The following is a 21,833-nucleotide window of genomic DNA, read 5'->3' on the forward strand; positions in this document are numbered from 1 at the left end:
AGACCACATAGAATATTGTGAGCAGTATGGGGCTCCTTATCTAAGGAAGGATGTGTTGGCAATGGAAAGAATTCAGAGGAAGTTTACAAGGATGATCCCTGGAGTTAAAGGGTTTTCATATGAATATCATTTGAAGGCTCTGAGAGTTAACTTCAACGAGTACAAAAAAATGAGGAGGGATCTCATTAAAACCTATTGAATACTGAAAGGCTTGTGGATGTGGAGAGGATGTTTCTTCTGGTGGGGGTGTCTGGGACCAGAGGACACAGCCTCAGAATGAAAAAAAAATGTCCCCTTAGAACAGAGATGAGGAAGAATTTCTTTACCCAGAAGGTGGTTAATTTGTGGATGCAGCAGACGACTGTGGAGGCCAAGACATTGGGGATATTTCTTGATCAGCAAGGGAATCTAAGGAAGGATGTTACCTGGATTGGAAAATAAGTCTCATAAGACAAGGTTGGCAGAGCTAGGATTTTTCTCTTTGGAGCAAAGAAGGATGAGAGGTGACATAATAACATAAGATTCTGAGAAGCATCAATAAAGTAGAGAGCCAGCAGTTTTTTTTTCCCAAGGCGGGAAGAGCGAAGACCAGAGGACATCTGTACAAAGTGAAGGGAGGAAGATTTAGGAGAGACATCAGGTCAGGTTTTTACACAGTTGTGGGTGCCTGGAATACCTTTCTAGGGGTGGTGGTGGAGGTTGAAACATTAGGGACATATAAGAGACTACTAGAGAGGAACATGGATGAAAGAAATAGAGGGTTACAAAGTAGGAAGGGTTTAGCTTTTTCTTCTCAGAATATATATATATATATAGTTATATGGTCAAATATATATATAAAATCAAGGGCCTGTACTGTGCTATAGTATTCTATGCTCTAGGTTACTCAGGGAAGGCAGGAGAATGGGTTGAAAAGGATAGTAAATTAGCCATGAGGTAGTGACGGGTGAACTCAATGGTCTCATTCTGCTCCTATGTCTTTTGATCTTTTTCTGGTAGTGCCTGTTGCCGAGGCTACATCTAGAAACCCCAAAGAGAGTATATCTGAATTCTGCTCCCCATGGCTCAGACTATTCCATGGAAAAGCTTTTTCAACAGAGGGTTTGCCAGAGATGTTGCAATTCCTATGGGTAAAAGAAGTACTAGAAGAGATTGCTTGACAGTCATTAACAGTGGCATATTAAAAGAGGCATCTACCTCAAGAAAGATGGATAACTCAGGCTCCAGGTGGTTTTGGGTGCAAGCTTCAACCCTCAGTCATAACTGGTTTCAGTACTCTCCTGAGCCTTGTATGTGTGGTGGAATTTTGTGTGTGATGTTGAGGGGCATTGTATGCTATACAAAGACTCTTGAGTACGCCGAGTCACATATTTGAAAATGGAGCTCGAGTCTAAAGGTTTGGGCACGATTGGCTTAAGGTCGAATTTCTTCTTTCTTCTTTGGCTTGCCTTCGCAGACGAAGATTTATGGAGGGGTAAATGTCCACATCAGCTGCAGGCTCGTTTGTGGCTGACAAGTCCGATGCGGGATAGGCAGGCACGGTTGCAGCGGTTGCAGGGGAAAATTGGTTGGGGTTGGGTGTTGGGATTTTCCTCCTTTGTCTTTTGTCAGTGAGGTGGGCTCTGTGGTCTTCTTCAAAGGAGGTTGCTGCCCGCTGAACTGTGAGGCGCCAAGATGCACGGTTTGAGGCGATATCAGCCCACTGGCGGTGGTCAATGTGGCAGGCACCAAGAGATTTCTTTAGGTAGTCCTTGTACCTCTTCTTTGGTGCACTTCTGTCACGGGGGCCAGTGGAGAGCTCGCCATATAACACGATCTTGAGAAGGCGATGATCCTCCATTCTGGAGACGTGACCTACCCAGCACAGTTGGATCTTCAGCAGCGTGGATTCGATGCTGTCGACCTCTGCCATCTCGAGTACTTCGATGTTAGGGATGAAGTCGCTCCAATGAATATTGAGGATGGAGCGGAGACAACGCTGGTGGAAGCGTTCTAGGAGCCGTAGGTGATGCCGGTAGAGGACCCATGATTCTGAGCCGAACAGGGGTGTGGGTATGACAACGGCTCTGTATAGGCTAATCTTTGTGAGGTTTTTCAATTGGTTGTTTTTCCAGACTCTTGTGTAGTCTTCCAAAGGCGCTATTTGCCTTGGCGAGTCTGTTGTCTATCTCGTTGTCGATCCTTGCATCCGATGAAATGGTGCAGCCGAGATAGGTAAACTGGTTGACCGTTTTGAGTTTTGTGTGCCCGATGGAGATGTGGGGGGGGGGGGCTGGTAGTCATGGTGGGGAGCTGGCTGATGGAGGACCTCAGTTTTCTTCAGGCTGACTTCCAGGCCAAACATTTTGGCAGTTTCCGCAAAACAGGACGTCAAGCGCTGAAGAGCTGTCTCTGAATGGGCAACTAAAGTGGCATCGTCTGCAAAGAGTAGTTCACGGACAAGTTGCTCTTGTGTCTTGGTGTGAGCTTGCAGGCGCCTCAGATTGAAGAGACTGCCATCCTTACGGTACCGGATGTAAACAGCGTCTTCATTGTTGAGGTCTTTCATGGCTTGGTTCAGCATCATGCTGAAGAAGATTGAAAAGAGGGTTGGAGCGAAAACACAGCCTTGCTTCACGCCATTGTTAATGGAGAAGGGTTCAGAGAGCTCATTGCTGTATCTGACCCGACCTTGTTGGTTTTCGTGCAGTTGGATAACCATGTTGAGGAACTTTGGGGGGCATCCGAGGCACTCGAGTATTTGCCAAAGCCCTTTCCTGGTCACGGTGTCGAAGGCTTTGGTGAGGTCAACAAAGGTGATGTAGAGTCCTTTGTTTTGTTCTCTGCACTTTTCTTGGAGCTGTCTGAGGGCAAAGACCATGTCAATAGTTCCTCTGTCTGCGCGAAAGCCGCACTGTGATTCTGGGAGAACATTCTCGGCGACACTAGGTATTATTCTATTTAGGAGAATCCTAGCGAAGATTTTGCCTGCAATGGAGAGCAGCATGATTCCCCTGTAGTTTGAGCAGTCTGATTTCTCACCTTTGTTTTTGTACAGGGTGATGATGATGGTATCACGAAGGTCCTGAGTCAGCTTTCCTTGGTCCCAGCAGAGCTTGAAAAACTCATGCAGTTTGGCATGCAGAGTTTTGCCGCCAGCCTTCCAGACCTCTGGGGGGATTCCATCCATACCTGCTGTTTTGCCACTTTTCAGTTGTTCAATTGCCTTATATGTCTCTTCCCGGGTGAGGACCTCATCCAGCTCTAGCCTTAGGGGCTGTTGAGGAAGCTGGAGCAGGGCAGATTCTTGGACTGAGCGGTTGGCACTGAAAAGAGATTGGAAGTGTTCTGAGGATGGAGATCTTGTCGCTGAGGAGGACTTTGCCGTCTGAGCTGTGCAGCGGGCTTTGGACTTGGGGTGAGGGGCCGTACACAGCCTTTAGAGCCTCGTAAAAACCCCTGAAGTCGCCAATGTGATTATAGTAACTGTTGTCAAAACAATTGAGCAAGGAGATGAACTGGCAATTTATTACAAAGAATTGCTATTTAGTAAAACTTTAATAAACTTGGCATGATAAGGAAGTTATGGAAAACAGGGTGGAGCAACTTCAAAGTGTTAAGATGTCTGTTCCTACCCCAAAATCTTAATGTTCTTCTGTACAAATGCTTTACAATTTTTTTAATGTGGCAAGCCACAAAAGCTGACCACAATGATGAACACAGATTTATCTTTTTAAACTGCTTCATGGTGAGACTACGAAGCTTTTGATGATGAAGATCAATATTTCCATTTACTAAATTCATATTGACTGTTTTCAGCAGGTTTGACATTAATTCTTGATTGCCATAATTTGAAATTTATTGGAGGTTTAGTACTCAAGTTCTGATTATATTCAATATTCCTGAAATAGGAAAAAATGACTTGCATACTTTGAATCCTCTAAGGCCAACAAAGTAATGTTTCTTAAAGTAGGAAACGTGGCAGACTACTTATTACACAGGAAGCACATAGAAATGAGAAATTTCATAATCGCTGGATATCTACTTGAGAAGGCTGTTTGAGAGATGGCAAATTTGATCAGGCAACTGACCTTCAGAGCACTTTTGGAGTGTCAGTCTAGACATTTGTTCTCTGGACTGAGGCATGAAACTTGATCTCGCAGCTTTTGAGTTAAGAGACCAAAGTATGACCCATTGAACCACATATGGCAAGAAAATGTTTGTGCATTAACTATTAACCACATCCATTGAAGAGTGAAGTGGGTTGGGTACCTTTTTGGATATTTCTGGATGGTAGAGGTTATTAAACACATTTCTGGATGGTCTGGTGCAAGATATGAGGAGTTTCGTGCTAGTAGAGGACAAGTCAATAAAGAAGATAATTATGTTATTGCAACAATTGCAGCCGAGGATGGGAGATCAGATATATTTGATGCTTATGTGGAAGTGAGTTGGTGAAATCACTAGACTCCAGAAATCATTTAAGTATAGCTCACAGTATAGAGCTTTGTATTTTAAAAACTAAAGAACTGATTATTTTTTTATTATTATACATTAGGAAGAGTTAACTAGTATAATTTTCCAGTATTTAACATAAGCATTTTGTAGTTATTTTATTCCACTTTTATTTCTCTCATTTTAAAGGCAAATTATTAAGTTTTGGTGGAATGGAAATCCAAAAATGCCGAAAAGTTATAGCACTGGATCGCAATGAGAAGTATGACAATCAGCAATTTATATGTACTCTTGGAGAAACAGTAAACTTACAGGAAATTACCATTCCACTTACACTGAAAGGTAAGTCTGAGATTAACAACTTGCTTAAAACAGGTGCTCTTGGGAGTAGGATTAAAATAAAGAAAATGACCTTTACTTACTCTTCATTTTCTAAATGAATTAAATAATAATCCATTATGATATTATAAAATGGAATACTATTTCCATCAGCTGGAATACTTTAAACTGTAAGTATACGTGAACCATGATATTAAAAAAAAAGTTTCTCACTGAGAATTCTGATTTAATGGATCAAAATTTCAGTCTTTTGAATTAGTTGCATTAAATTCTGAAGCGTTTTTGGACCCTGTCTTCATTCATTCTTTGGTGAAGACTTGGAAAACTGGACTATCCCTAAGTATAATCCTGCCTAGGATTTTGAGGAGCTCTGGGAGATACTAGAGTGGCTAATTTCCCTCTCTGAGGATTGTTTTCTTGTTTATCTTGCTTACATATTTTAGTTTGCTTACCTATGAGTTTATTTCTCCAAATGTTTATATCTCCCTATATTGAATAATATCAAACTTGTGGTTTATCAGTAAGCCCTGTTGCTGGAATATTTTTAATTGGAGTTTTAATGAAATGTCTATAACCTGGATTTTACAGTATATTGCATTTGTATATTTGGTTGCCAGTCTACATACACTTCAGGTGTTGCCCTATTAGGATTGAGCACAATCATAATAGCTTGTTTTTTGTTACAGGTATAGCATTGGCTCAACTTGACAGAATGAACACAACCGAGCAAGTGGTAGTTAAGTGTGCGTCCATCATCGGACACATTTTCACCACTAAAATGCTTCGATACATCCTACCTGAAGGTGCTGAACAAAAATTGAATCAATCACTCATATCTTTAGTAAAATCACGTACATTTGAATGTGCCTCAAGGAGTGATAATGGTTTTAGTGCACTGATGGAAGAAAATGAGGAAGCCCATCTCCTCCAATGTTTTTGTACCTACAATAGAGAGTCTGATGACCATCTTAATGAAGAGGATGATGAATCAGGTAAACTCTTTGATAATTAGATTTGGTCATTTCTCTTTGTATCGAGAATGAATGGATGAACCTTCTTAAATATGTCATAACTTTTTTTGCAAAACATACCATCACAAATTCTTTAATCCCCAAGAGTAAAGTAATGTAGATGGTTACATGGCAAGTTTTGACCTGACATTTAGAAGTATGGTACTGGCAAATGATCTTAAGCACTGTTTCTAGATATACATGTTAGAATAACCATTAATTTAAACTATGTTGCATGTTGTATTATATATTCTGTGAAGAGAATGTCTGATGTCATACCTAAACCAAGGTTTACTAAAAAATTCCATTTAGAAATCACTTAAAATAATTTATGATGACACCTCATTGCCATATCTTAATGACAGTATTTTTAGTTTAATAATATGTCAGAATCTGAATATACTGATAAGGCCAATATTTATTGCCTATTCCTTGAGAAGATAATGGTGAGCTTCCACCTTGAACCATTGCAATCCAGGGAGAGAAGTTTAGGGGGGGATATCAGGGGTAAGTGTTTTACACATAGTGTTGTTGGTACCTTGAATAGCTTGCTAGGGATGGTGGTGGAGGCTGAAACATTGGAGGCATTTAAGAAACTCTTAGGCATGCGCATAGATGAAAGAAAAATAGAGTGTTACGAGGTAGGGAGGGTTTAGTACATTTTTAAGGAATATATGTTGGCACATTATTGAGGGCATACTGTCCTGTAGTGTTCTGTGTCCTCCCAGTGAAGGTGCACTTACAGTGTTGTTCAATAAAGAGTTCCAAGATCTGGATCCAGTAATGGTGAAGCAGCTTCATACCTTGAGGAAGGGCTCAAGCACAAAACATTGGTTATGCATCTTTATCTTTGCTATATAAAGTACACTCTTTGACCTGCTGAGTTTCTCCTTCATTGTGTTTTTACTCTAATTAATGGATTATTTTTGCTTTGATGCCCCTTGACTTTAGTTTTACCTGGACTTTTTGACATCAGAAATGCTGCCTTGTCATCTAGACCAATCACTTGCAACTCATCTTTGAAATTAACCACTTTTATCCATGTTCAGACAGAAGCCAAGATGAAATCTGAAAAAGAGTAGCCTGGTTAAAAACCAGTCGTTGATCACAGAACATTACCCAGTGATGTTATAAATCCCAATTACCTCAGCACATTTTTTATTCAAATTGATCCACATGAAATGTTTTAATAAAGAGTGATTATAATTTTATGACGAACCATAAAAAGACCTTGCACGTGAATGAGTTGTGATCACGGCTCTACTGAGATCAAAATATTAAGCTGCGCAGGACAGTTGCACCAAATAAGATAAATATCTACTCTGCTGAACAGTTTTCTGTTTCTGGAGATTGAGGCAAAAGACTTTATGACTAAGAAGAATACATTCTTTTAGTTTTATCATCTCAGACTCACATTTCATTATGGTAGGGACAAACGTAACCTTTACGGAGGGCCGATAGTTTGGAATCAGACAAGGCAAGGTCAGAAGGGGTAGTGAAAACATGGCAACGGGTGGAAATTGGGGGTGGGGAGAGAGATGGAGTTAGCAGGAAGGAAAGGGATAGAGAGGTAATGGAATTCAAGTACTGTTGAAGTTTGCAACCTGTGGCATGAGAATGGAGGGCATTGTAGCCTTTCTGATGAAGGGTATTTGAACTGAATCGTTAAATCCTTTTACCACAGATGGTGTTGACCTGTTGAGTTCTTCCATCATATAATGTTTTAATTTAAGATTCCTAATGCCTGCAATTTCTTTACATCTTTGCCTACTGGATGTCTATTACAAGATTAATTAAGTAGTAATAGCAAAATTAGAACAGTAACCCAACCCTTTCATGAACCAGGTTGCATTTTCATCAACTACCCAGGAAAACCATTCTGAGATGAGTGGTGGATTTAGATCTTCTGAAGAGTCGGGTCTTCTGATGGCAAGCATCAAGTTTCACTCACAGAAATGTATCAAGAAGCTAAATTTTATTACTAGGCTGAAGGTCAAAGCTGTCAGAGATGTTTTTTCACTTCACCAGCATTAAAAAAAAATATATATATATATATATATTTTTTTTTTTCTTTGGCTTGGCTTCGCGGACGAAGATTTATGGTTATTAAATGTACAATTTTTTTTAATTGTTTAGAACACAAAGGATTTTTTTCTTATACTTGTCCCTCAAAACAGTTCCTCTTTATTCAAATGATGGTCTTACTGCTACCAGATGTAATATCCAGTGTCCCTGTGCATGCTTGCACATCACAGAATTATAAATATAAAGGCATTATGACCTCAGCTGATGGTTTTCAGTGGAACTCAAATGCAATTACCCAACAAAATCAATTCTTCAAAGTGTTTATTAAAATTTTATTCAGAATCATACAGCACTGAAGCAAGCCTTTTGGCCCACCAAGTCTGCAGCAACCTGTAGCGGGCCGAGCAAATGCACAGTTAGACAGACTGAATCGTTGCCCCAGTTGTCCGACACAGATGGTGCAGATCCCCCTTCCCTTCCGAGGAGAAGCCAGTGGTTGGAGACACGCATTGCCTGGGAGATGGCGCCGCTTCATAGTTGCGCACTGCTGTATAGGTAGTGATGCCACAACATGCTGATGTCACTCCCTAAGGCCAGCATACCCCTCAAAGGAAGTGGGCAATCCTCTCAAAGAATGTGAGAAATTCAAAGAAAAGTTCAGTTACTGGTTCACCCTCGTGCTGTCTGGACGTCTCTCATTTCGGTAACACTGCTATTAGCAAACGCTACAGTGATGACCCTGATGGTTCCAACATCTTTGGAACTCACCTCAAATGCAATAAAATGCAGGATGCTACTACAGCTACAGTCACAACAGCTGCGACCAACGCTGTGGGTGTGCATTTGCTGCCTTTCTGGGAAAATCAGCCCAGGAAATGGTTACAAATGGCTGAGTCACAGTTCCAGAGCAGAGGCATTGTCTTGGAGGACACCAAATTCTGGCATGTCATCAGCGCCCTGTACACCGCTACTGCAGCAAAAGTAAGCTCCTTCATGGAAAATCCTCCTATGGAGTATAAGTGTGAAAAATTTGACTTTCCTCCTCAATTCCCTGGAACTCAGCTGACATGAGCATGCTATTTGCATTCTGAATATGCAAGGCCTGGGCAATAGGAACCCCTCTGAGCTCATGCACGAAATGGTGGCCTTAGCAGATGGACACACAAACTTTTTCTTTTGTTTTTTGAGGCCCTATTCCTCTCCAAACTACCGGTACACGTTTCCTCGGCACTATCCGACATGAATTTCATCACTCCTCACCTGGTAGCCAAGAAAGCAGACAGACTTTTCCGCACCCCGCAACAGAGCTCGACGTACGTGCAACCAATCTACATTGTCAGTGCCCATCGGTTCAGCCCCCCCCCCGCCCCAATCAGGCCCTCCAGTAGTAGCCATGGCCCGACCGCAATTAATGAGCGCTCAAACAGAGTAATTACTCTTTCTACTACTGCAGATGAGGCAGAAATGCCCCTCCATGCTCGTACCCCAAATCCAAGTCAAGCGCGGCTGCAGGAAACCCCTCATGCAACCCCTATTTGAACTCATCAAATCCGGCAACAAGGCTCTCTAGTGGAAATGCAAAACTGTTGAAGCATTCCAGGCAACCAAAGTGACACGTGGTTGGCACACGTAAAGGCCTACTCTACCTCAGGGACTAGCAACCAAAGAGGGATTTCCTAGTTGACACGGGTGCAGAGCTAAGCCTCATTCCACTGAAGTATTTCAAACTCGAGCACAATCCCAAGGGCCTTCCCCTACAGGCAGTCAACAGCTCCTCCATTCTGAGTTTTGGGACCCTTCTGCTCACAATCCACGCCGCTGAGATGGTTTTCCATTGGAAGTGTACGATTGCAGATTTCCTCTGGGTACATGAGCTCCTGGTGGAGCTCCTTACTCTACAGCAACGTTCCTTTTTACTGTTGGGAATCCATGCTCTGGACTGTAGCAAATATGACTAGCTACTGGCCAAGTATTCATCACTCTTGGCACCTAATTTCCAAGGTGCTAAACCAGCACGTGGCGTGGAGCACCACTTCGAGATCACCGAGCCTCCAGCGTACGCATGGGCACGGCGCCTCCCTCAGGACAAACTCCTCCAAGCCAAGACTGAGTTCGCTGCCATAGAGGAGTTGGGTATTGTTCATCGTTCAAACAGCCCCTGGGCTTTCCCGCTGCACATAGTCCAGAAGAACTCTGGCAGTTGGCATCCATGTGGTGACTACAGATGAGTCAATGACGCCACTGTACCAGATAGATACCCAATCCCACATGTACAGGATTTTGCACAAAGCTCTGGGGCTGCCAGATTTTTTCCATAGTGGAGCTCATCAGAGGATGCCACCAGGTTCCAGTGCATTCCAATGATGTGCCAAAAATGGTCATTATTGCACCTTTTGGCCTTTTTGAGTTCCTTCAGATGCCTTTCAGACTAAAGAGTGCAGTCCAGATGTTTCAGCATCTCATGAATGTGGTTGGAAGGGACCTCGATTTCATCTTTGTCCGCTGGGAATGCATTCTCATTGCCAGCCCAGATGCCAGCAAACACAGGATGCATCTAACTTGCCTTTTCAGCAGGTTACAGGAGTTCGGACTCACAGTGAACCCAGCTAAGTGCCAGTTTGGCCTGGAAACAATTGATTTCCTGGGACACCTTATCACCCAAGAGGGGGCCACACAGCTGCTGGATAAGGTGGAAGCCATCCAGCATTTTCCCCAGGCCGAGCACAATCAAAGACCGACAGGAATTCCTAGGAATGGTGAATTTTTAATCATAATTTCCTCCCGGGAACAGCTACCCTCATGCAACCCCTATTTGAACTCATCAAATCCGGCAACAAGGCTCTCTAGTGGAAATGCAAAACTGTTGAAGCATTCCAGGCAACCAAAGTGGCACTAGCAGAGGCCACCTCTTTGGCCCACCCAGATTCTTTCTCCCCCTGGCCCTTACAACAGACGCATCGGACAGAGCGATCAGCACAGTGCTGAAGCAGTGGGTCGATGAACAGTGGCACCCCTGGCTTTCTTTAGCAAGCATCTCCGGACATCAGAACTCAAATACAGCATGTTCGACCTTCAGCTGTTGGCCTTGTACTTGGCAGTATGACGTTTCTGGTACATGTTAGAAGGAAGGGTCTTTGTCGCCTACACAGACCGGAAACCACTCACCCATGCACTCAGCAAGGTCTTGGACCCATGGTTAATGAGGCACCAACGACAGCTCTCCTACATTTTGGAGTAGCTTCGGACAATCAGCACATCACAGGCAAATCCAACATGGTGGCCAACGCGCTGTCCGGACCGGCCATCGCTACTTCCTCAGGATGACTCAATGTTGCTCAGCTGGCCAAAGACCAAACAGAGAATGCAGATGGCCAGGCCTACCAGACCACCATCACCAGCCTGAAGGTTAGTGATTTCTGTCCTTCACCAGGGAGCCCGACTTTACTGTGCGACATGTTCATAGGCTTCCCCAGACCCATCCTTCTCAAGACCTGGCGTCAGCGGGTGTTTGACCAAATTCACAGCCTGTCACATTTTTCCAAAAGGTCTATGGTCCGCCTGCTATCTGACAAGTTTGTATGGCACGGCCTCTGCCATGATGTAACCCTGTGAGCTAAGATTTGTTTGGATTGCACAGAAACGCCAAGATCCCACTCCAGAGCTTCGACCCAGCGCAGCGCCGTTTTGACCACGTTCACTTGGACATTGTTGGCCCACTCCCCGTATGCCAAAGTATCTGGTGTTTATTCACAGTAATGGACCGTTTTACCCGTTGGCTGGAAGCGATACCCCTGCCCACATGTGACATAGAGACTTGCACCAGAGCTTTCTTGTCCACTTGGGTCGCATGCTTTGGAGTCCCAACTGAGGGGTCCAGTTCACATTTTCACTCTGGACTGACCGAGCCAAGTTCTGCGGCAGACAGTTACACCACACCACAGCCTACCATCCTCAGGCAAACAACCTTGTCGAACATTTCCACTGCCACCTGAAAACAGGCCTGAAAGCTTGACTACAAGGCTTGAGTTGGATGGACGTACTCCCATGGGTGTTGCTAAGAATTCGCTCAGCACCAAAAGAAGATCTAGCAGCATTGTCTGCCGAGATGGTGTATGGCTCCCCGCTTACCATCCCAGGGGACATTCACTTCAACCTTCCCAGCCCACAACCCAATGCTCTAGACATCCTCCAGCAATTGAGGGAACAAACAGGTAAACCGAAACCTCCACCACCTTCCCAACATGGTTCTCCACCCTGCCACGTCCCGGTGAACCTGCAGGCCACCAAATTCATTTTTGTTCGAAAAGGATAGCAATAGACACCCCTACAATGCCCAGGATTCAAGGTGTTGCAGCACGACGGTTTTCACCTTGGACGTTGACAGGCTTATGATTGACTGACTCAAGGCAGCACATCTGATCTCAGGCCGACTCTCCTCGATTCCCAGGTTTAGACACAGAGGCCGCCCACCCAAAGACAGTATGGCCACTTGCTCAAAGGGTGGCATCAATTCTGAGGGGGGGGTGTGGTGTAGCAGGCCGAGCAACCACGCAGTTAGACGGGCCAAATCGCCGCCCAAGTCGTTGTACATAAGATGGCATGGGGCCCCCTTCCCTTCTGAGGAAAAGCCCACAGTTGGCGACACATATTGCCCAAGGGACAGCACCACTTCCTGGTTGCGCAGCGCTGGACAGGTAATGATGTTGTGATGTGCTGACATCACTCCCTAAGGCCAGCGCGCCCCTCACAGGAAGTGGGCAGTCCCCTCGAGGAGTGCGAGGAATTCAAAATAAAGTTGTTACTGGTTCACCCTCGTGCTGTGTGGATGTCTCTTTCGGTAGCACTGCCGTTAGCAGACGGTACAAACCAATCCCCCTTTCATGTTCCCCACATTAACATCGCATAGATTCTATCACTGCCATACAGTCAGAGCAGTTGTCAATAACTAATTTATCTACAAAACCTGCACATATTTTGGAATGTGGGAGGAAATTGCAGCACCCAGAGGTTTCTTGCACACTCACGGAGGTGGTGTCCAAACACCACACAGGAGGCATCTGTGCTCAGAATTGAACCCAGATCACCAGCACTGGAATGTAGTAGACCTACTAGGTGCGACAATGTGCCGACCTACTAGGTGCGACAATGTGCCGACCTACTAGGTGCGACAATGTGCCGACCTACTAGGTGCGACAATGTGCCGACCTACTAGGTGCGACAATGTGCCGACCTACTAGGTGCGACAATGTGCCGACCTACTAGGTGCGACAATGTGCCGACCTACTAGGTGCGACAATGTGCCGTCCTACTTTTTGGTAGATTCACTTCCTTTTATTTGTGTTCCAATTTATACCTTTTTGGCCACCCAATTACATATGATTCAGTAAAAGTGCAGGATCAGTGGAAGCCGAGGAATGGCACAAGCCAAGATGCAGCATGCAGTATTGTTCTGATTACCAGGCCATTCTCTCTGTGAAAGAATATGAATTGCAGAAGCATTTTCTCTCTCTCCCAACATGTAGTTTGTCTGACCTGAGTCTATGTTTCTCATTCTCTGCTGTCAGTTAGAATGCTTTAGTGTGGTTGCAGAACATATTTGACAATATCCTTGTTGCTGAATGCCAGATATTTCCTGATAGTATCCAATTTCAGGAAAGAGGTTCCCTTGGATGAAACTTGCTGAATCTTTAAGGGATAATTTCTTCAACATCACTGGTAACCATCACTGAGAATCCCAGACCAGTGATTTTTAAACCAGGAAGCACTTAGGAAGTGAACAAAATAATGTGATTCGTAACATTTCCGGACCAATTGAAATTGGGTGCTCAACATTTGTCACCTTTTTTTTGCCACAGTGCCTATGGTCCATCCAGTCCCTTAAGCAAACAGTTTTACATGCTTACTATGGTTCTAAACAGTCCTAGTAATACATTACAGTGTTAAGTGGATTAAATAGAAATGCTGAGAATTATGCAAGTGAACTTTACGATACTTGGGGACTTTACCAGCCAACATTGAATATTCTTCAGACTGATACTTTCATTGTAAATCTTTCTTAAGACTCTGGAAACAGCCAGCAGTGACAATCAGTTGTATGGCAGCAATTATCTGCCTCTGTAGATCTTTCCATGCATTTGAAGTAACTTAGTTCCACGTGATATACTATTCACTCTCGATGAGGTGTATTGAGGTTAGAGGTTCCTTGAGGCCTAATGCTTTGGTGTTTTATCATTGCATTCAAAGATGGATGATTCCAGCTATTGATGTAAATGAACTGGTAAGCACCTCTACATTGGATTGGATGCTATTCCTATGTCATGCGAGATATTGATGCTCTGGTGCATTTGAAATGCTGCTATTTGAACAATTGATCCAGAGATTATTTTGTCTTCATCTATATTGTCTTACTTTTCTTTCTTCAGCAAGCTTTTGGATGTAATGTATATAATAGCTGTGAGTGTGTACATTAAACATTCAATTCTCATTTCCTATCTTAAATTTTCTCATGATATATAAAGCTGTAAGGAAGCTATTTAGTCAATCAATTTCATGCCAACTATCAGACCGTTCTTGTTTGTGCTGTTCATACATTTATTTTCACAGTCCTACCTTGGAGATAATTTATAGTAACCATTTAGTTTACCACATTTTGGGGAAGAAACCAGAGCAATAGGAGAACCACACAGTCACGGAAAGAACATGAAAACATCACGCACAGCTCCCTGGGCCAGGATTAAATCCAAATAGTTGAGGGAGTGAATCAGCAAAATAACTGTTTATAGATATGTACAGAAGATGGCCTATATTTTCAGTTGTGCTGTGTATACTTAAAAAAAAATAGAATTAGGATAAAATTAAAAATATAAATGATTTGAAAATAGACGTAGATAAGTGTATGATTCCATGAATTCACCTTAGGATCATTAAAAATTGACATTTCTATTTTCAGGTGTACAAGAGAAAGCAGTTGTCTGGAGGTGTAAGGTGATGCGATTCTGCATTGCCCTTGTGCATGAAACAGCTAATGATTTGTGGCTAAAAGAGCAGAAAAAATCACTTCACTTAAAGTGCACAAGATTTTTGGAGAATGCAGCTCGCAAATGCAATAGTTGTGGAGAGGGTGATTTTATTTATGAGCACCGATCTGTGGTAAACTTCGGTGTGACTGAAAGTGAAAGCACCATTCAGAGTCGAAGAGAATTGTATTCCACTCTTAGCCATGCAAATATACGAAGCTATTCACCGGATAAAATTAGTGAGCAAGGTAATCATTTAGAACATAGAACAGTATAGCAGAGTATAAGTCCTTAGTTCTAACCAATAAGCCTTTAAATAAAGAATTTGGTAAAATTCAAAGTCATAATTTTCTTTGCTGCTTTCAGACACTTTAAAAATAGTGGCCCAGATAGTGCTGCACATGTCAGCACTACCTGTCCACATTGGACAGGTAAGGTAAGAAGCTGGAAATCAGCGATATGCACACCTGACCTGTTCCTCTGCAGATACAAGTTAAAAGACGGGGCTTAGTTATCCTGAACAAAGAACATTTACACTCCATATCTGGTAGACCAGGCCAATGCCTAGTCACTGACATGGACGGAAAAGTTAAATAAAAGATTTTTTTGTACATTGCTCAATATTAACGTTAATAATTTTTATTCATATCTGACTATTGAACTTTCAACTTACCAATTTCTAAAATTATTTGCATCTAATTCAACTGTTCTAAAATGCTTTTGAATTTCAGAATCTGTTCAGATATGTTAACAAACCTTTGATATCACAAGCAGTAAAAAGACCAGTCATTCAAGATATAGCTTCAAGAACCACTGCCTGAGGTTTAATCAATTTTTTAAATAATTTATGATTTTGCAAACTTAAACTCAGTTATCAGCATTATCTGTGTCAATGTTAACAGTATTAGAATTGACTACAATTTACAATTATCCATTTTATACAGTTTTCTGCAGAGTTCAAGCTTTTTTCATCATCCTCCCTAACCCCCACATTTAACACTTAACTAACCATAGTTCCACACAACATTCAAGACACTCACAACAGAGGTATAAGACATATATCAGGGTTTCATGGGTTTTTCACAAAATGGCGGCCAGTGCTCAGGCTGTTTTCTGAGGCTTAATCAATGTTATGTATTGTTTAGCCATGTAGGACTGTCACAGCAGCTCAATCAGACCAGTGGTTAGTGTTACCATACAGATTTTTTTAGGTAGCAAGAGCTAGGTCAAGCCTAGCATTTCCTTCTCTACAAAAGGTGTAATCTGCAGAGAGTAGTAAAATTTACATGTCTTCATATATACTATTCTAATAACAGGAAACAGACGAAGTAGATTGCTCTAATGTTCTGACATATAGTTCATGTTTCCTGTTCCTGTCTTGTTAAAATAGTGAGTATCTGAACAGGTATTGGATTCAATCACCTGCTGATTACTTAAATCGACACTCATCTGATCTGTGACATAACTCCACGTTGCCACTTTTTATCCACAGCTATTAATGCTTCTGCTTATCAGATGAATCTTATTTTTAGAAATAACAATTAACTGAGCATATCATTACAGTTTGCAGAAGATGAGCTTAAATTTCTATTACTTTGTTGAAATGTTTCCGAAATTCACTCCTGAGAGGTGTGGCTCAAAACTTTAGATTATTTTCCATTATTGTTGATTCCCCAATCAGCTGAAATAGATTGTCAAACTAGCCCCTAATATCTTAAAGCTTGTCAAATTAATCTGTGATTTCTTAAAATGAAGGGGAACACAACTCTATTTTGTGTAATTACTCTTCATATACATGTGTAATAGTCAATAAGATATAAAAGTCATCCCCACTTATTTTTGGCCCCAAAAGTCCAGTATTTTCCATATATCTCATGTAAAACTTGACCCCCTATTTTTGGCTCCAATAGCCCGCCCATCCCAGCTTCTGACGCTGTGACTATCCACATATCCAAGCTCCCGACGCCCTTGCCACCCGCCCAGTTGAGTCCTGATGCCTCAACCGTGGACTCTCACCCAGGCCCCACCCACCCCGTCTATCAGAGCTCCTAACACCCCGATCTCCCTCCCATCCAAGCTCCCGACTGCAGACTCTAGCCTAGGCTTTGGCCACCCACCTGCCAGAGCTCCTGAGCAGACCCTTACCTCGGCCATCCACCCGACACCCCGAAAACAAACCCTTGCTTCAACTGCCTGCTCAATGCCCCGACTGTGTACCCTTGCCTCAAGTGCCAGCCAAAGACCCGATCATGGACCCTTGCCTCGGCTGCCTGTCCAACATCCTGAACCCGGATCCTTGTCTTGGCCACCCATCTATCCGAACTCCCGACTGCAGATCCTCGCCTCAACCACTTACCAATTAATCCCAGCCATCCGCCCACCCATCCAAGCTCCTAATGTCTCAAATAAAGCAGATACTTAACCACAGTCAAAAGTAGTACGCATGTAATAGTCGACCCTCTAAATTTTACCCCAAAAATTGGTCCACAAAATTTTGTTACACAAGTATATATAGTACATCTTTCTAGTAAATTCAACATTAGGAAGTGGTGCTGAGAAGGATTTGGAATACCCCCAAGCATAACTATAATATAACCTTTAACTACTTGTACTCTGCTCCTCTAGATATAAAGTGTTGCATTTCATTGATCCATCTGATTAATTTTCTGACCTGCTCTATTTTTAGAAAGTCAAAAATAGCCAACCACTTCTTGCCCACACAGCAGCAGCAATACAAGACTGCTTTGAGACCATGGACTGGAGCTATTTCAGGGAGATGGCCACCTAAAATGATGGTCTAAACAAAGAGGAGTACACAAGCTCAGTGACTGGCTACATCAGCAAGTGCATTGACGATGTCAGTGATATCAAATTCTTCACAACCAGGGCTAACAAGAAACCATGGTTGGATGCAGAAGTCCAGGCCCTTCTCAGAGCTCTTGATGCTGCCTTCAGGACAGGGTGTAGAATGGCACTAAGATCAGCCTGGGCTGAACTCGCCTATGCAATCCAGAAGGCAAAGCGGGGGTACGTACAGAAGATCCACAGACATCTGTGCGACACGAGGCGCATGTAGCAAGTGATCAAGACTATAGCGGATCATGAGTCAACCTTGTGGATTAAGGACAATGACACCTCCCTTTTGGGCAGACTGAACACCTATGCATGGTTTGATGAGAAGCACAAGATGATGCCAAGGAAAGCTCCATGTCCCCATTATTAATGGGCCTCCTACATAGCTGAGGTGAGGAGAACCCTATCCAAGGTGAATCTAAACAAGGCTGCACCATCAGTCAACATACGTGGTTGGGTACGTAAGTACTGCATGGATCAATTAATGGAGGTCTTCAAAGACATCTTCAACATCTTAGCAGCAGTCCATCATTCCTGCAGAGTTTAAGAAAGCCATTATGAAATACTTCAAACATCTGGTGATGAAACACATCAAAACATACCTCCCAGAGATGCTGGACCAATTTCATTTTGCCTATAGAAGGAATTGATCCAGAAACAATGCTATAGTCCTGTCACGTCACTGTGTCCTAGCCCACATGGAGGACGATGGCTCATATGCCAGGGTGCTGTTCATTGGCTTCAGCTCAGTGTTTAATACAATCATTTCCCAAAGGCTGTTGGAGTACTGTCCTCACTGGTACTCAACACCCCTCTCTGTAATTGGATCCTGGACTTCCTAACGGAAAGACCGCAGTCTGTCCGGGTCGATAGCAGAATGTCAAGCACATCACACTAAGGACTATGTGCTCAGCCCCCTCCTTTTCACACTACCAACCCACTGCTGCATCGCCAGATTCAGCTCCAGTAGTGTCATCAAGTTTGCAGAAGATGCACAGTAGTTGGCCTCATCATCAACAACGATGAGTCACCCTGCAGAGAAGAGGTGGAAAATCTTGAGAAATGGTGTGATAGTAGCAATCTGAGTCACAATGTGGAAAAGACGAAGGAGATGATCGTGGATTTCAGGAGGACCAGGAACAACCACCATCCACATCAACAACTCTGTAGAAGAGAGAATGGAAAGCCTCAAATTCATTGGAGTTTACTTAACTAGTGACCAATCATGAACACTCAAGATCCCCCTCTAGATTGGGAGGGGGAGGTCTAAACTTACCTGGCTTCAATCCACCAAGGTAGATAGTATCAGAGGTGGAGCATATTGATGCGGGATCAGTCTAAAATGGGCGACCTGTGTTGCCGGGTTGAAATGGCAAGGGAAGTTGAGGTCATGATGTTGGGTCCAGAAAAGGTTTGTAGTCATAGATGCACAGCAGGTAAAGCAGAGAACTACTAGGCGCATTGTGTGCTAATGTCAGCACCGCCTATTGCAATCACGCATAACTTTTATTAACACACAATTATAAAAGAATATGGCAAAATGTTAACAGGAATAAAACATTCACACAATTTATAAAGGAGCATGAGAAAATGTTACGGAAATAAAATGTGCACAATTTATAAAAGACCGAGGGAAAATGTTAAACAGTACATAACTATTGTACTTTAACATTTTCCCCCACATTTTATAAATTGTACAGGTGTGTGTTTTATTCCTGTAACATTTTCCCACACTCCTTTATAAATTGTTTGCATGTGTGTTTTATTCCCGAAAACATTTCCCACACTCTTCTATAATTGTGTTGATAAAAGCTACATGTGATTCCAAACCCTTGTGTCCAGACCTACCGAATCTGATTCTTTTCTCAACACAATCCAACATTATACTAGACATCTGCGCTGCTATGCTACACATCCCACCTCTTGTGCTTCGGGAAGCCAGCTTGCTGTGTAAGAGGATTTACCTACCTGGCTTTTCTTCTGTTTGAACAAGCAAGCCAGCTTCCAGAGACAGGTCGTGTATATGGCAATAACGCAGCTTTTTAGTGTAAAAGGGGATAATATCTCCTCACTTGTCAGGAAGGCACAACAGTGACTGCACTTCCTGAAAAGACTAAAGCGGGAAAGGCTACTGGCTACCATTATGTCAATCTTCTATAGGAGCTCAATTGAGAGTGTCCTGGCCAGCTGCATCACAAAGTGATACAGTTGCTGCAGAGAAATGGATTGGAGGTCAATCCACAGGACCTTAAGAGTGGCAGAGAGGATCACTGGAGTCTCCCTCCACCCCCTGACCCCAATCAATGTGATCTACCGGGATTGTTGTCTGAAGAAGGCATACAAAATCATTGAGGAACCCTTCCACCCTGCACACAGCGTCTTTCAGTTGCTCCCATTAGGGAAAAGATACAGGAGTATCAAAGCCAGCATCTCCAGGCTGAGGAACAGCTTCCTTCTACGGGCAGTGAGAATGCTGAACGACCAAAGAAACTGCTCACACTAACCATTGAAGACTTTCATTTGTACAAAACTTTATTTGTATACATAAAATACTTGTCCTGAATATGTATTGTTTGTCTGTATGTGTGTTATGTCTGGTTGTGTGTCTGCATGTTTTGCACCATGAACTGTGGAACACTGTTTCGTTGGTTTGTACTCATACAATCAGATAACAATAAACTTGATATTTTTTTTGTAAATCTAAAGAAACTTCTAGAATTGAAAGAACTTTGGAATATCCCATTGATGGAAACTATCTTGTCCTGGAGGAGGTAAAGGGGTTACCGCTTATTGTTTGTCTTCTCTATGACATTTTGCTTATATTTTATAATTCTCCACTCCAGAGATTATTAGTTTTGTTATTCTTGGGATGCCTAGGATAATTTTCTCCTCTTTTACTGTCACCATGATATTTTTGGTAACTTTCACATAGCATTTATGTTAAAAAATAATGTTGATATGAAGATATATTATCTTTCTTTTTATATTTTGTTATTGTAGAATACTGTTGATGTGACTCTGTTATCATCCTTTGCGATTTTTGACTATGCTTTACCTTCATGTAAATTCCTTTTTCCCTTTATTCTACAGTTGTTGAAGGCTGTTTTCTTTCCTGGAGCAAAAGCTGCTTTATATTAACTTCTCATTGCCCTTCCTTTATTTTGCTCATTAATAGAATTCTCAGATTACCCCAGCTCTTTCCCTATATTCACCACCCTCTGTTTGAAGAATATGCCCCTCCAGAGCCTTTTAAATCTTTCCCTCTCACTTTAAATCTATGCCCTTTAGTCTTTGATTCTCTTACCTTTGAAAAAGACTGTCCCACATGATTTTATAAACATCTAAGGGCCCCACTCCATTGAGGGAGAATAGTTTCAGCCTGTTCAGTCCCTCCTTATAATTCAAGCCTACCCTCCCAGTGAAGTTCCAGTGAATTTTTTCTACAATTTTTCCAGCTTAATAATATTTTTGCTATTGCTGGATGAAAAGGATTGTGCACAATATTCCAAGTGCAGTCTCACCAACATTTTATGGAATTGAAACATGATGTCCTGTTCCAAGTGCCCTTATCGCTGAAGGCAAGCATGCTAAATGCCTTCTCTCCACCTTGGCTTTCTGCAATACCATTTTCTTGGAACTATTACCTGAACCCCCCAAGTCTCTGTTCGACAGCACCCTGTAGAGCCCTACTGTGCAAGTCCTGCCCTTGCTTAACTTACCAAATGCAACAACTCACACTTTTCCGAGTTAAATTCTATCTGCCATTCCTTGCTCCACTTCTCCAGTTCGTCTAAATGCAGTCATGTATCACCTTCCTTCTTCACTGTCCATGATACCACCAATTTTGGTGTCATCTGTAAACTTACTAATCAAACTAATTTCATTGTTATCCAGATCATTAAAGTAGATGACAAACAACAGTGGACCAGGCACTGATCCTTGAAGCACAGCACTGGTCATAAGCTTCCAATCTGAAAAATAGCTCTCCAGTACCACTGTCTGTTTCTGAACCAGTTCAGTTCTTGGCTCACCCAAAATCCCATGCAACCAGATCTTATAGATCAGCCTCCCATACCTGTCAAAGGCCTTGCTAAAGTCTAAGTAGACAATGTTTACTGTCCTGCCAAAATCAATCTTTTTGGTCACCTCTTCAAAA

The 21,833-nt window shown here is 42.6% G+C and overlaps 1 protein-coding gene across 3 annotated transcripts in view; it reads left to right on the forward strand.

Moving 5' to 3' along the window:
• LOC138762086 (adenylate cyclase type 10-like) overlaps positions 1–21,833 on the forward strand; it is a 178,053-nt gene that overhangs the window by 87,945 nt on the left and 68,275 nt on the right. For all 3 annotated transcript variants that reach the window (XM_069935358.1, XM_069935357.1, XM_069935359.1), the window contains 3 exons: positions 4,624–4,776; positions 5,460–5,765; positions 14,758–15,072. In XM_069935358.1, the coding sequence (XP_069791459.1) occupies positions 4,624–4,776; positions 5,460–5,765; positions 14,758–15,072 (774 nt within the window). The remainder of the gene's footprint in view (positions 1–4,623; positions 4,777–5,459; positions 5,766–14,757; positions 15,073–21,833) is intronic.

Source organism: Narcine bancroftii, chromosome 4 (assembly GCF_036971445.1).
Source record: "Narcine bancroftii isolate sNarBan1 chromosome 4, sNarBan1.hap1, whole genome shotgun sequence".
In the NCBI taxonomy this organism is placed as follows: domain Eukaryota; kingdom Metazoa; phylum Chordata; class Chondrichthyes; order Torpediniformes; family Narcinidae; genus Narcine; species Narcine bancroftii.